The following is a 14,983-nucleotide window of genomic DNA, read 5'->3' on the forward strand; positions in this document are numbered from 1 at the left end:
ATATATAGATAGATAGATAGATAGATAGATAGATAGATAGATAGATAGATAGATATGGGTGATTCTTTTTAAACATGACAATTCGGAACAAACATTTTCTTCAAATTTAAAGTCTTCAAAATAATCTAAATTTTTTTTGTATATTTATTTAGTTACATTTATTAATATCTTACAGACAGCAGTGCAGTTTTTTGACATTTGCTCATGAAAAAAAAATAATAGAAATTCACCAAATTTTGAATGCCAGGAAAATGATATATTAGCTCAGAAATTTAAAAAATAGTTATTTTAAGTTAATATAAAATTCAAAATTTAAAATATAAATTTCATTTGAAGTGAGAAGTCATTTTAAAAAAAATGAAGTTCTTTGTTTTTTTTGAAGTGTGATAGATATCATATAAAAAGTGCTTCCGCTATTAAGGATCGCATCCTCTATTATTCCTATAAAAAACTCTATTAAGTAAATGTAATAGTTAAAGCGTAAACATATTTTTTTTCCTAATTGATTTTTAATATATTATGCTATTTTGTTTTGCTATTTTAAACTTCAATAAATTTCACAGTATTTCGTTAAAAATACTGTTCATGTCAGAAAAAAAGATCGTGTTAAGTGTGCAGAACATGATTTTTTTATTTATTGCAGAAAGTTTCTGTATTTAATTAGAAGTAGTATTTATGCAATGTGTATTGCGATTATACACTATTTGGTCGAAAGTATCTGGACACTCCTCAATGGTATGTATTTAGAGCGTCCTGAACCACATATTAATATTTTGTTGGGTTGCAGGCAAACGATGACAGCTTGCACACTTCTGGGAAGACTTTCCACAAGTTCTTGATAGGTGGCTATATGAATTGACTCCCAGGCTTCCATCACAGTTGACGTGAGGAGGGTCGATTCAGCTGGCTGGCTGTGTAATCTGCGCTCTAATTCGTCCCCAAAGGTGTTCTATGGGATTTAGATTGGGGCTCTGAGAAAGCCAATCCAGTTTTTGAACACCCATTCCGTCATACTAAGTCTGTGCAAGCCTCCATGTGTGTATGGAACAGTTATCCGTTCTGGAAGAGATATGGACCGAAATATTGCCATATAGTTGAGAGTGCAGCAATCTCCATAATGTCAACATACATCTCAGAGATGATGTTTCCAGTCACAGGAACTAAAGGACCCAGGATAAACCAGGAGAAGCACCCCCACACCATTATGCTTCTACCACTATAACAACCGAGTGTCCGGATACTTTTGGCCACATAGTGTATATGAAAAGCAGAAGTCTGAAAATATGGAATCTAATTTTTTCTGGGTGGGAATTTTTCTCACGACTCATAGTTTTCAGAATAATCTGCTGGTTTCTCAGATGAAAATACAATTCTAGTGGCAAGAGTTTTAAAAAGAGTCCTAAAACTTACCATCTTACATAAGCGTTAATAGGAAAACAGTGCAACGAGATAAAAAAAAATTAAGAGATGAGAGACAATTTTTGAAAGTCTTAGAGTTAGTTGTCTCTTGTTCAGATTGGTTTTTTTATTTGAAGAGATATAGTACATACTATATAATACTATATACTATATATACTATATACTATATATACTATATATACTATATACTATATATACTATATATACTATATACTATATATACTATATACTATACATACTATATATACTATATACTATATATACTACATACTATATATACAATATACTAACTAATATGCGGGTTAGTATATACTACTATATACTAACCCATTACGAGAATTAGAAGTTACATTAACTTTGTTGATATGTGGTTGATGTTTCAAATCTATGCTGTTTTATAAAAACTGTTTCATAAATACAGCTTGATTTCATACAGGGAGAATATTAAGTTTGATCATAAATTAATTTTGAAGGAAATATCACGTGCCTCATTATTCTTATAAACGGCATTTTAGTCAAAGCAGTACATACATCACAAAATGAATCTCTAAAATTTAATTGTAAAATTAAGTTTCGTAGGTATAAGAAAAACATATTTTAATAAAAACAAAAGACTCACCTGTTTTTCTTCATGAAACCAAACTTTTTGAGGTATGAATCAAAAATCACATACCAAACAGCAGCTGTCATCATGCAGTGGCCAGAAGGGCTTCCTATATAATTTCAATAATTAAATTATAACATCTTGTTACTAACAACGGTAAATATTAGCAGCCCGTTATAAATATGTCATACGTTTTATGAATGCTATCATAAATGTTCTTCGTATATACTCTCACTTTGAATCATACTGACACTACTAAAGTTTAAAATCATCAAAATCTCGTAACTTATAGTAAAACAAAACTTTGAAATTTATTTTAATTTGTAAAGAATAAAGTAAAAATATAAAAATTAGAGACACAGTGGCTCAGAAATAAAATTCTACGTACCTGGGCCAGTCTCACATGTCATATAAAACTGCTGAATGTTAGGAAATGTAATTCCCGTTCGATTGTAAACTTGTGTTTCGTGGATCCACCAATAAGGTCGTTCTCCATGAACAGTCCTGCAACGAATGCAAGTTTAAGAATTTTCATAAAAATTTAAATAAATAAATCGAATATGTAGGTATTTTAAGAGCAGGTTTTAAAAATGGGGAAATAGTACTTTTGCATTCTTGAAGAAAATGAAGCTATTGGGGCAACAAAAAGTGAGCAAGGTTTCTTGCGATCGCTTCCAAAAATATGCTTCATTCATATCTGTTTTTACAAGACTTGTTTTTATATTAATATTTTATTGTAAGCATAAACATGTTACATCTGATTAGAGCCCCTGAATTAGACTAATACTGTTACATAATAATTAGAATACTGTTAAACCATCAGAGACACAAAAATCCCTTTTAGCTGATAAACTAGTAAAAGATATTACAACCAGAAGTGGTCGGGTGATTAAGAAACCTATTAGATATTTAGATGACTGGGAAAAAAAAGCATTTATTTTTAGGCTTATTGGTTTCAATGCTTATTTTGGAAATGTTTCTTTTTGTTCTTAGATATACTATATAATGCATTTAGTAATTTTATATGTAGTTAAAATTTATAATTATTGCTTGTTTACGCATTTTTAGGAAATGTTCTAGTTGATTAAATAATATTTAATCAAGGTGGGAGGATGTCTCGTAATAACGCTTGTAATGACGTCATCCTTCATAATCTGTAATATTTTATTCATTAGTTTAATACTTATATGAATCCGAATGGCAACAGTTTATCAGTTTATGTTTTGTGGAGAATGTTAAGAATAGAAGTGGATCACTTCATAACTTGTAAATATTGTAATAAAGGTTTATAGAAAATTAGTAAGAGTTTTACGATGCATTAGACATTGCATGACTTGTTTCCATATTAATATTTTATCGTAAGCATAAACATGTTACATCTGATCAGAAGCTCAAGATTTCATGTTAAGAAATTATAATTTTTTTTTTAATTACGTCCATCAATTGCTCTCTCGAGCATGAGAAGTCTTGCAGTCCAATATAACAAAGAAATATCTCCAGGGGCGGAGAGCGTCTTGAAACTAGAAGAATTACGGGCCTCCTGGAGGGCAGAGCAGTTCCATAGATGCCCGCCATTCATGTGGGCCCTATTTGCACGTAGAGTATAGTTAGGAGAGTCAGAAAGACCAACAGGGTGCAAGTGAAAGTGTTAAGAAATTATAAAAACTACTTATTATTTATATTCTTTACTATACTTAAAAAGCATAATTTTTCTAGTAATTACCTTTTCAAATTTTAAAAAAAAAGTGAATGCATTTATATTTTAACGTTTGTACTCAGGACTAATTCTTATAATATTATTTATATTTTATAATAAAAAAAATTTTCCTTTATAATGGTACTAATGGTACAACAAAGTGTGAAATATATATTCAAATAATTTTATGAAATATGCTTTAAGGAAATTTAATGGAAATTTACTGCTTGAGACAGTATAACGAGCCCCATTTTTATAGTTATTTATGAGGGAATATTTTAAAAATAGTTTTGGGAGAAACAACACAATTATATACCATGCATGTCATAAGATATATCTGTGTCTTGTGCTACGTGCATGGACACTAGCAAAGTACCTATTAAGTCACAAAAACTTGTAACACTTTGATGTTATGGGGAAAAACAAGTTTTTATCAATATATAGCCCAAGCTCGTGAAAAAAACACGTCAGCTTTGGAAGAAATGTTTTTATTGCAATATTTCCTTAAGCCCATTATTGGTGAAATTTCAATACTGAATTTTGAGTTAGTCATCGTACAGATTAGAGGTAACGATAAAAAAAACTTTTTCGAAAAAAAAAACTGTCTCCTTACCATTTGAGCATCTGGTTAACCCATTCACATATCACAGTTACCCACATGATTTTCTTTCCCACTTTCCAGTCCAAAGCGAAAAAAAGGGGGGAAAACACTAAAAACGCATATCGGGGATCAAAAAGATTCGAAATCATGAAGAACACATCACTTTGTTGAAGAAATCTACAAGAAAAAAATCAGTCATTAAGAACTCAAACTAGAAATCAAACTTACAAATTTTATAAAACGAATTAAGAACGTCATGCTGTTCAATTTCCATAATTTATTCAGTATTTTTCGCTAATTCATTCATCGATTTAAAATAAGTTTAAGTATTGCGTTGAATCATTTTAGGTTTAATTGTAAAATCAAACTTGTTAATGATAATTTAAACTAGAAGGTATATGTATAAATATAATATTATGTATTTTCATGGATAAAGAAGTTTTTGTCAAACATCATTCATTAGTATAAAAATATACTATCTGGTCAACAGTATCTGGATACCCGATGGCATGGACTTAGAGTGTCCTGAGGCACATATTAATATGATGTTGGTGAGGATAATCGATATGGCTGGATACGTAATTTGCTCTCTAATTCGTCCCAATGGTATCTTACGCGATTTAGATCAGGGCTCTGAGAAGGCCAGTCGAGTTTCTGAACACCCATTTCGTCAAATCACGTCTGTTCAAGCTTCGATGTGTGAATGGAGCTGCTGGAAGAGAAATGGGCCGAAATATCGCCATAGAGTTGGGAGTGCAGCATTGTTCAGAATGTCCACATAAATCTCAGGGTTCATGTTTCCAACCACAGGAACTAACGAACCCTGGCTGAACCACGAGAAGCAACCCCACACCATTATGCTTCCGCCACCATAACAACCGGGTGTCTGGATACTTTTGATTGGATTATTTATTTGAGTGTATTATTTTTGTCTAAAAATCGATTCTCAATAGCTTCAATCAACTATTCAAGTTATCTTTAAAAAGTCTCCTTTTTCTTAAGGAGGGAAATTTCACCGTCCCGCCCACATTCGGGCATACGGAAGAGATGTCTCGCCGTCACGACAGCACCTACGAGGGCCGCCATCCGGACACCAGCACAGTGCCCAGCTGATCGACCAGATCGGCCAGCTCCACCCGTGTCATTTATTGAAACTTTAAATTTACGAAGATTACAAAAGATGGCAACACATATGTAAACTTATTCCGAGAGCGCCGCCTTATAGTGCAATTTGCCGACGGCACTCCCTTATAGTGAGCAACAACAGTGAAAACGATGATCTAACGGGAAGTGGAAGCAAACAAGGAGTGGGTCGTGAATCACAAAGATGATTGAAACCACAATTACATTGCTTAGGAGCAAGTAAACAATAAATAAATACCGTTGAGGAAATGACAAAATTTGTACACTGAGAACAAGTGTAAACATAAAAAGGACTTAACCCTGAGAATTGTAAAATTTGTACACAAATTACAATACAAAATTAAGGCCGAAACAAGCAATAAAATCGAACACTGCCCCATCCATACAAAACCAGACAGTGGTGATGCAGATTTTACATGACATTTGCACAAATGAACTATTATACAGTGTTCCTTTTTTTGTAAATAAAAAAAAGAAGAAAGAAACATGCTTTCTTAAAAACAAAATGTAGGAAAGATTTAACCTTAACGGTTATATGATAAAATTCTTAATGTAATTTAATGCATTCAAATTTTTTGTACAGAAACGTTATTGTTAAAACGTTCTGATTTTAAAATTTAAAAAAAAAAATAGTAAAGCAATTTACCTTGCTTGTAATCCTTCTATTACTGGCACGCTATTTTCATATACTATGGCCATCGCCCCCTGGAGAATGGCTGCCATGACTAAAAATAAATGAAATATGTAATACAACAACCTAATGGTTAATTACGAACGTTGCATAAATCTACTATGTCAAATTTTAAAAATTAATAGTATTCCAATCTATTCTGGAAAATTATATAAACATTTAATTTTAAAAAAAAGATGTCAAAACATATGAATATTTTTTCTTATTTTGAAAGTCATATAGTTTTCTGCTGTCTATAATTATTCAGATAGATCGTCTAATCACCATCAGCTTAATTATTGATAACTTATTTTAAAATTCCAAGATTAACAAAGAATTACGAGTTAATATTAAGAGAGTGAAAAGGCGACCTATATTTGTAAAAACATTGCCCAATGTTTTGTCCATAAAATATGAGATTGTTTGTTCTATTATACGTAACATGAATCGGACACGTGACTCGTTTATACATAACGTGATCAGTGACATCAGCCTCGAAAAAATTCCGTGTGTCATACTGCGCAATCTCAATGCAAGAACAAAAAGAATACACGTGCTGGAATATCCGCTGTTGATCTTGAATTTTCTCTCGACATGATAATCTTTACTGTAGCGTTCCTTTTTCTCGGAGGAAAAAAAAAAGCAAACATTTTGGTGATATTTTAAACGCTTTTGCATTCTTTTTATTTAATTCTCAAATGAAGGTGTGCGGACAATTTATAAATGTTGTGGATATGCATTAGATACATAAAATTTCCTGTTTATTACACATCTTTAGATAAATTAAATATATTTAGAGGTATTGCATACATTTATTTACATTGCATAGGTTCATACATATTATATATGCTAATACAAATGATATAGAAAATTGCTTACATTTAAAAATGCAACACCGATCTTGCAGTACAGAAGTAAATGCTCGAAAATGGCTTAAAGTCATAAAGGCCATGTTCACAATTTTCTTTTAATTTCAGGGCAAAATTGCGAGAGAAAGTTTATATTTTGTTTAATTAAACTAAACTAGTTGCAAGTAGTAAACTTAAAGTAATCATATTAATTTTAAATAGCGAATAAATCTTAGGCTATCTTGTTTATTGAATAAAATAAGAATTTCTCGTCACCTTTAATTTTTCAGTGGTTTTAATTAAGAACAACCTTAATAATCAAAGTGCCTCAAATATAACTTCAGAAATGTATCGATATGAAACGTCAATAGTAATTTTCTAGAAAATCAATTTTATTATTTGAAAACCAAATTATATTTAGTATAATATATAAATGCTAGAAATATACTGTCTCGTTTGCAACACAAATCACATTGAGCAGAAATTATCTTTATATTAAGATTGTGGCATGAGATAGTGTGTTAAGATTGTAATTGTGTGAAATTTAGAGAGCTAAATATCTATCAAAACTTACTGTAGTATCTAATAATATGAAAAGTACGAACAATTCAATGTTAATTAGTAAAACTAAACGGCTATCAATATAATAAAAGTACGACTTATAAAAGCAGAGGGACAAAATAAGAGTATTATTATCACTATATAAAGTACATATGATTTTTCAATGAACCTCTTTATCATTCAAATTATTAAGTAAAATATATAGTTAGTTAAATAGTTAATTTTAGTTAAATATATATAGAAATATGTTAACAACAGAATTGTGTTATTCTAGATTAATAAAATAATTTTTGATTTTTTTTCATTAATCATAGCTATTTTATATTAACTTTCGTGATTTCTTCTTTTTTAAATATTGAAAAAAAAATAGAAATAGAAAATAGTACGTAAATTTGAAACAAATTTTACTCTAGTTAATGAATAATAGGAGAGGAATCATGTTAATAGACAAACTGTATTGAAATGTAGAAAAATTTCAAAAAAAGTTAAGAATTCCTCTTACTATTTTTTTAAATGCTTATTCCTTATCTACTAATATCTCATCTATACTTTTTAGTGTGAGTTTAATTGTTTCTACTGTTTTTAATAAATCTGGCATTAATTTAATGATGAAACACATTATTAATTTTATAAAAAATAGGCTGCTAAAACTCGATTTATTAGTCTTTTTGTTGAATTACAAAAAGAAAATATATAACTTACAGCTATGAAAGACATGAATTAAGAACTAAATTATAAATTATTCAATCGATAAATGTTTTAAAATTAATAAATAATTCTTTTTAATGGTTGTATTTATAAAAAATGTATGTTTCATCTAAATTTTACTCTTTTTTTCGTATCTACATATTTGAAAGCACATAACCTTGTCTAATAAATATTTTTGAAAATATCTTTTATAATGTTAAATCAAAAATTGCTAAAATATTTCTGTATGCTTGAACTAAAAGCTGAAAATTTCATGGTTAACTGTTATAGTGATGAATGACCAAATAATTTTTTATACATTTTGCCAAAAGTTGAATGAACTACTGTATAAATATTTTTATATATTTTTTCTGAATAAAGAATATTTAAGGAATAACAATTAAGATGACAAATGGTTAAATAATTTTTTCAATATCCTGTGAAATGGAAAATATAATATGAATATAGCATAAATATTGCTTTATGTTTGAACTAAACAGTGAATAATTAAAGAATAACCTTATTAATGAAAAAAAGGTTAATTAATTTTTAAATATTTCGTTAAATGTCGAATTAAAATGTATAAATATCGCTATTAGTTTGATCTAATTATGGGTATTAAAGAATAACTTTATTGATGATAAAACATTAAGCAATTTTTTTTAAAATATCTTGTAAAATGTTGAATAAATAACTGCATAAGTATTACTATATATTTAAACTAAATAAAAAGCAATTAAAGGATAATTCATAATGAGGAAAGGTTGATCGGTTAAGGTTTTTAATATTCTTGTAAAATAACTAATTAAAAACAGCACAAATATTTCGATACGTTTGAACGAAACGGAGAATATTTTAAAGATAGCCTTAAAGGAGGAATGAATAAAACAATTTTAATTTTACAATAACGCGAGGTTAAAAAATTTTTCTAATTTTTTGCAAAATCTTCAATAAATAACTGAATAAGTATAATATTACTATATGTTAGAATTAAATAAAAAATATTAAATATTTTTCATGATGATGAGGGAAAAAATAATTTCTTAAATATCTTGTAAAATATTCAAGTAATAACGGCATAAATAATTCTATACTTTTGAACAAAACGGCAACTATTTTAAAGATAAGTTTAAAGACGAATGATCAAACAATTTTAAGTTTACAATGATAAGTGGGTGAATAATTTTTTAAATATCTTTCAAAATGTTAAATAAATAACTGCATAAGTTTCGTTTGAACTAAATGAAAAATAGGATAATTCAGGCCGAAAAGCTAAATAGTTTCTTAAATATCTCGTAAAATATTGAATTAATAACATCATAAATATTTATATACGTTTGAACAAGACAAAGAATATTTATTTGAAAGATAACCTTAAAGAACGAATGGTTAAAAAATATGTAAGTTTAAAATGAAGCGTGGTTAAATAATTTTTTAAAAATCTTGTAAAATTTAAAACAAATAACTGCATAAATATAACTATATGTTTGAAATAAATGCAGAATCATTAAAGAAATGGAAAATTATTTAAATTATGAAAATCGTTTTCATTCATACTTTTCGCAAACAATGGTAAAAAAAAAGAATAAAAATTTAATTACTGTTGTATGGAAATTATTTATTAAAAATTGTAATTAATTACTAATATAAAGAAGTATATTTACCGGGTTTAAAGAAGCAACCACTGATGATGAGCAAATAACAGGAAATTCGTTTGATCAACCTTCCCTTTAATTCAGTAAACTCTCAACCTTTTTAGCACCCGGTAAGGTAAGAAAATGGGGAAAATTTTCAGATATTTATACCCGAGATGGCTGGGACAGCTGTTTACAATATCCACAAGTTATTACTTGTCTCCCCCACCTCCCTCCGATCAGATAGCGGCTCTTCTTTTATTTTATTATTATTTTCACTTCTTTCGCTCTGATTAGGATTGTTTGTTATTCGAAGAAAGTTCTTTCTTACCATTTTGCTTTCTTTATTAATTGATTTTATTCCACTGTTATTAAATTGCAACATAAAGTGGTGATGTTTTTTACTCAATTAATTTTAGTTTTTTTGTTTCAAATGGGCATTTGAGTGATTTTTTTTATTTTTAGATCAGAAATAAAGCCTAATATTTCATGCATCATTCATTTAATTCAATTGGTTATTTTTTTCGTTCTACCTAACGCTATAATAAAATTATAATATAAATTGAATTTCCCAATTGCTTGTTTGAGTAAAATTTATATTTTCCCTCTTGTGTCTTTTCATCACTTGAAAGAAATAATCCTAGTATTTCATTCATAGTCATGCAAATTTTATTCTTTATTTATAGTAATTGCATAATTTACAAATTCAAAAAAGGTCTTCATGAAAAATTATATATTTTTATTTAATGTTTAATTTATGTGAGTTCTTAAGTAATGAATTATTTTAATAAAAAAGAGAACAAATTTTTAAGAAAACGATTCTATGTCTGACGCAGTTTTAAAATAGTTTTCTTATTCATAATTTAAAACTTTTGATGTGAGAGAAGAAAAATTTTTTCTTAATATATTGTAAGTTGTGCTTCACAAGTGCTAATTTTGATGTAATATTTTATTTTCACAAAAAAATTCAGAAAAAAAATTTTTTTTTATGAAAATTTGTCTGTTTTTGTTCTTAAGGTATACATATATTTATTTAGTTTTTATTTTTAATGATATAGAACAATATGCAAATATATTACTACTAAACTTCATACTCTCATTCTATTGTTAAATTCCACTGGTAAGCAATTCCATGAAAGTGTAAACTTTTAAGTGAAATTTTTTTTTTATAAATTGTATATTTTGATTTTTAAAAATATGTTCAACAATAGCCAAAGTCTACTAATTCATGTTTCATTTTTGATAATCGTACGCTTTTTGAATCTAGCAGCATTCTAAAGTAATCACATGGCTGACAAGTGAATCGTTCACATGTGTGCTGAAATTGTTTTCTTGAAAAACACTTATAAAATAAAAGAAATATATCTTTCTTTTGCAATATTTTGATAAAATTACGTATATAGTACAAAATGTAAACATTTAAAACATAGTCTTTAAGTCATTTTAAGTTTAACATATAAAATTAAAGTAACTTTTTTTGTGTCATTCCGAAAATTTTGAATTGTAAGATACACAAATTCTTACATCGAATTAATCTTCGTAATTTTAGATAACAAACGTCTAAATTTGGAGGGGATCGGTCGAATAGGTCATTGAGAAATAAAAATTTTAAAAGTTTTGATTTCTTTCAAAGGGAGGAATACGCAAAACGCGAAAATAACGTTAAAATGGGGCACCAATTTGAGTTCTTTTATTTATGTTCCTTTACGCAGCACATTCTTGAAATTCTTCTAAAAATTTAAATTTAAGGCTGTTCTTGATTGCTATATTTATTTTCGTACATTTTTAGCCAGAGCTTTTTATACTGCTTAAGAAAATTACGTAAAATATCGCAGTTTGAAGGAGAGTCTCAGTTTTGTTAAAGGAAAAAGCATTGTTGGTCTAATTTATTGATGTTTATTATTGTAATAATGTTAATATTAATGTTGGTCCAATGTATTTTTTTCACCAACGCTTCAGTTTTTGGGCTTATGAAAATATTCAAGAGTTATGAACTATATATTTGTTTTAATAGTTTCCATCTAGGTGGATAAATATTTTTAAATTAGCGAAAATCGATATCAACAACTGCCGAAAATACAATCGATAATTGTATCGATTTGCGAAACTATCGGTGTAAATTGAGTGCGTCAAAAAGTGATTATCTAAATGCATGATTCAAATAGTGCGTGTAAATTTCTTTAGAAAAGGAAAGTAATTTTTTCTTTTTTTTTTTTTTACTTTTCAAGAGAAAAATCTTTCTGCAACATTCTGCGACAGTGCATAGTGGGCCAGCATCCAAGGTAACGTGGCCAAAATTTGTATTTCGATAAAAATTTTTATAAAATTTGGGGGGTTTTATTTAGGGGTTTTTATGTGCAGGTAANCAGACCATAATGCCCATATATATACATGTAGTATACATGTAAATCATATGCATGTCCAATGTATACATGTACATAATATGTTCATGTTCAATGCATGTATCCAAATATGTGTACCACATTTGTGTATGATTGTACGTATTTATGTTTTACATACACACATACATACATTCGACATACATAAATTGTACAGATGTACATACATACTTTCGACATGCATTACATATGCACACGTAATAACTTCCTTAATTAACTCACTAATTCCATACTCTTTTTAAAACAATTTTACTATCCTGAAAAATTATTCCAATAATATTGCAACTATACGCTTCTTTAAAAAATTCACACTTCTCAGTTTTCAAAATTTAACATTGAACAAAGTATTATTTTTTACCCATTGTTGACTTTGATGATATTATACTATTTCTATCTCTTTGCAAGATGTAAGTAATTAAGAAAATAAAAGTACAAAATGAATAGTTGCATAATTTTGTAAAATTTTTGTCAGATAAGATATTTTTCATTGGGTAAATATGTGCGAAAATATTCCATAATATTCCAGACTAAATACTGCAGGTGCAATCTTCGTAAAATATTTTTAACCTTATCTGCTTCTGAAGATGAGAGTAAATATTTTTGAAAAACAATTGAGAATAAAATTTATCTGATTGTGAAGACATGAATTTTGTGTGGTGAAAAATAAACTTTAGTTGAATCTCAATTTTTTTGAAATTTATTTGCTTAATCTGGAACTGCCCCACCGGGTGCATTCAGGAATTATTAATCTTTGAGAAGTATATTTTCGATACAAAGGAGTTAAATGAGATTCTCAACATACTACGGTTAATTAGAATTTTAAAAAATATAATTTTTTTTTGTAACATCGCTCTACCTAAATGGGAGTACCTATGTGGTAGCATTTGTAATAAATTTAGAGTAACTGGCAATAATTTAGAGTATAAATTAACCGGAATCTCAGAAGAAAAAATAGTTTTGTCCCATTACACTAATTTCAATTTTTGCATATTTCGCCACACTTGTGGACTTTTTTTTCCACTCATTTATCTAAAGATAATTCGAAGTAAAAATTTACTTTTTATAATTTTTTACTGTTCAATTTTCCAATGGTCAAAAAATTTTGAATTGTAAGATATACAAGTTCCTACATCAATTTAATCTTCGCAATTTTAAATAACAAACTTCTAAATTTGGAAGGGATCGTTCGAATAGTTCATTGAGAAATGAAAAATTTTAAAAAGTCTTGATTTCTTTGAAAGGGCGGAATACGCAAAAAACGAAAATAGCACTAAAAGGGGCTCGAATTTGCGTTCGCTCTATCATCTAAACTATTGGTAAATATTTTCCATATTGCGGTTACCCAAATCAGTCAAAAACATGTATATTCATGCCGAGAAATTACGGTGTTAACTTGATTTTGTAACTTAAAATATCATATGCTCCAATTAATTAGGCATATTTAAGGTTGGACTTTCAAAGGTTGGGCACTATAATAAAACTTGGTGCATAGTTGTCACCACCATTTTTTGCGTTGAGGTAAACTGAATACATTAAGTACAGAATTGTAGTTATTGTGAGAAAAATAACAATTGTTTGAAAGAATTAGTGCAAATATTACTAAAATTGTTTTGTAAACAAAATGTTTTTGCAATAAACCCATAAATTGATTCTAATGCGTATGAAAATCTGTGTTGTCAGTAAACAAATGATAAAAAGTGAATAAATAAATAAATCAAACTATAACAGTGAAAAGTGAATAAAAAACATGGATATATGAACTGCAAAAAGTTTAGATTGCCTCAACGCAAACACCGGTGGCAACTACACTCTATAAGAAAAAAGTCGACGCACCAAGAAGGAATTGTCCGATTGAAACGAAAATTGGTAGATAGGAAGACAATGTACAGAATAGTAAATGATTGAAATTTCAGAACAATTGAATAATTTATTGCAGAGTTACAGTAACAAGTTCAATATGGTGTTGAGCTAGCCTGAATACAAGCTGCCACACCGCTTGGCATAGACTGATAAAGCTCACGGATGGTCTCTTGCGGTATTTCCTGCCAAATTCGATCCAATTGTCGAACGAGGTCATCAACATTCCGTGCCAGATGCAATCGCCTTCCCATCATGTCCCAGACATGCTCGATGGGAGAGAGAACTGGTGATCTGGCAGGCCAAGGAAGAGTTTGACAAGCTAGCAGATAGTTCATAGCAACACGTGCCGTATGTGATGTAGTCTGGCATTGTCCTGCTGAAAAACCAGCCCAGGGCGCTGCAAAAGGAACGGTAGCAAAACAGGTCTTAGGGTGTCGTCGACGTACCGCTGAGCAGTAAGTGTACCTCCAATGACGACCAAAGGGGTCCGGCTGTCAAAGGAAATGGCACCCCAGACCATAATGCCCCGTTGAGGGCTGGTGTGGAGTGCAATAGTGAAGGCAGGATCCCCCCTCTGCCCTGTGCGTCTCCAAACACGTCTTCGATGATCGTCAGGACACAGTTGGAAGCGGGATTCGTCGCTAAAGACTATACGTCCCCAGTCGGCATCATTCCCGCCATATCTGTTCAAAACATTCATGCAGACGAAATTTCAAAGCAATCGGATGATTGCTTCTTGGTGCGTCGATTTTTTTGTTATAGAGTGTATATAAACCAATTTTATTTTTTTCTAAGGATTGAGTCGTAATACGTAGACTTAATACGTAACTTAATACATAAAATTTACTTTTTATAATTTTT

General features: G+C 29.2%; 1 protein-coding gene across 4 annotated transcripts in view; it reads right to left on the reverse strand.

The window, feature by feature from the left end:
• The window catches only part of LOC122272281 (glucose-6-phosphatase catalytic subunit 1), a 15,762-nt gene extending 5,695 nt beyond the window's left edge, over positions 1-10,067 (reverse strand). Inside the window, exons 1-5 of one of the 4 annotated variants that reach the window (XM_043055744.2) lie at positions 9,894-10,067; positions 6,110-6,188; positions 4,333-4,497; positions 2,412-2,527; positions 2,039-2,132 (exon numbers count right to left, since the gene is read on the reverse strand). In XM_043055744.2, coding sequence (XP_042911678.1) covers positions 2,039-2,132; positions 2,412-2,527; positions 4,333-4,497; positions 6,110-6,186 — 452 coding nt within the window. In that variant the 5' untranslated portion in view covers positions 6,187-6,188; positions 9,894-10,067. Of the gene's footprint in view, positions 1-2,038; positions 2,133-2,411; positions 2,528-4,332; positions 4,498-6,109; positions 6,189-6,418; positions 6,582-9,893 lie in introns of those variants that run through there. The other 3 variants (XM_043055742.2, XM_043055741.2, XM_043055743.2) reach the window with 3 other exon arrangements.
• Between the last annotated feature and the right edge of the window lie 4,916 nt (positions 10,068-14,983).

This window comes from Parasteatoda tepidariorum, chromosome 3 (genome assembly GCF_043381705.1).
Source record: "Parasteatoda tepidariorum isolate YZ-2023 chromosome 3, CAS_Ptep_4.0, whole genome shotgun sequence".
Lineage (NCBI taxonomy): Eukaryota > Metazoa > Arthropoda > Arachnida > Araneae > Theridiidae > Parasteatoda > Parasteatoda tepidariorum.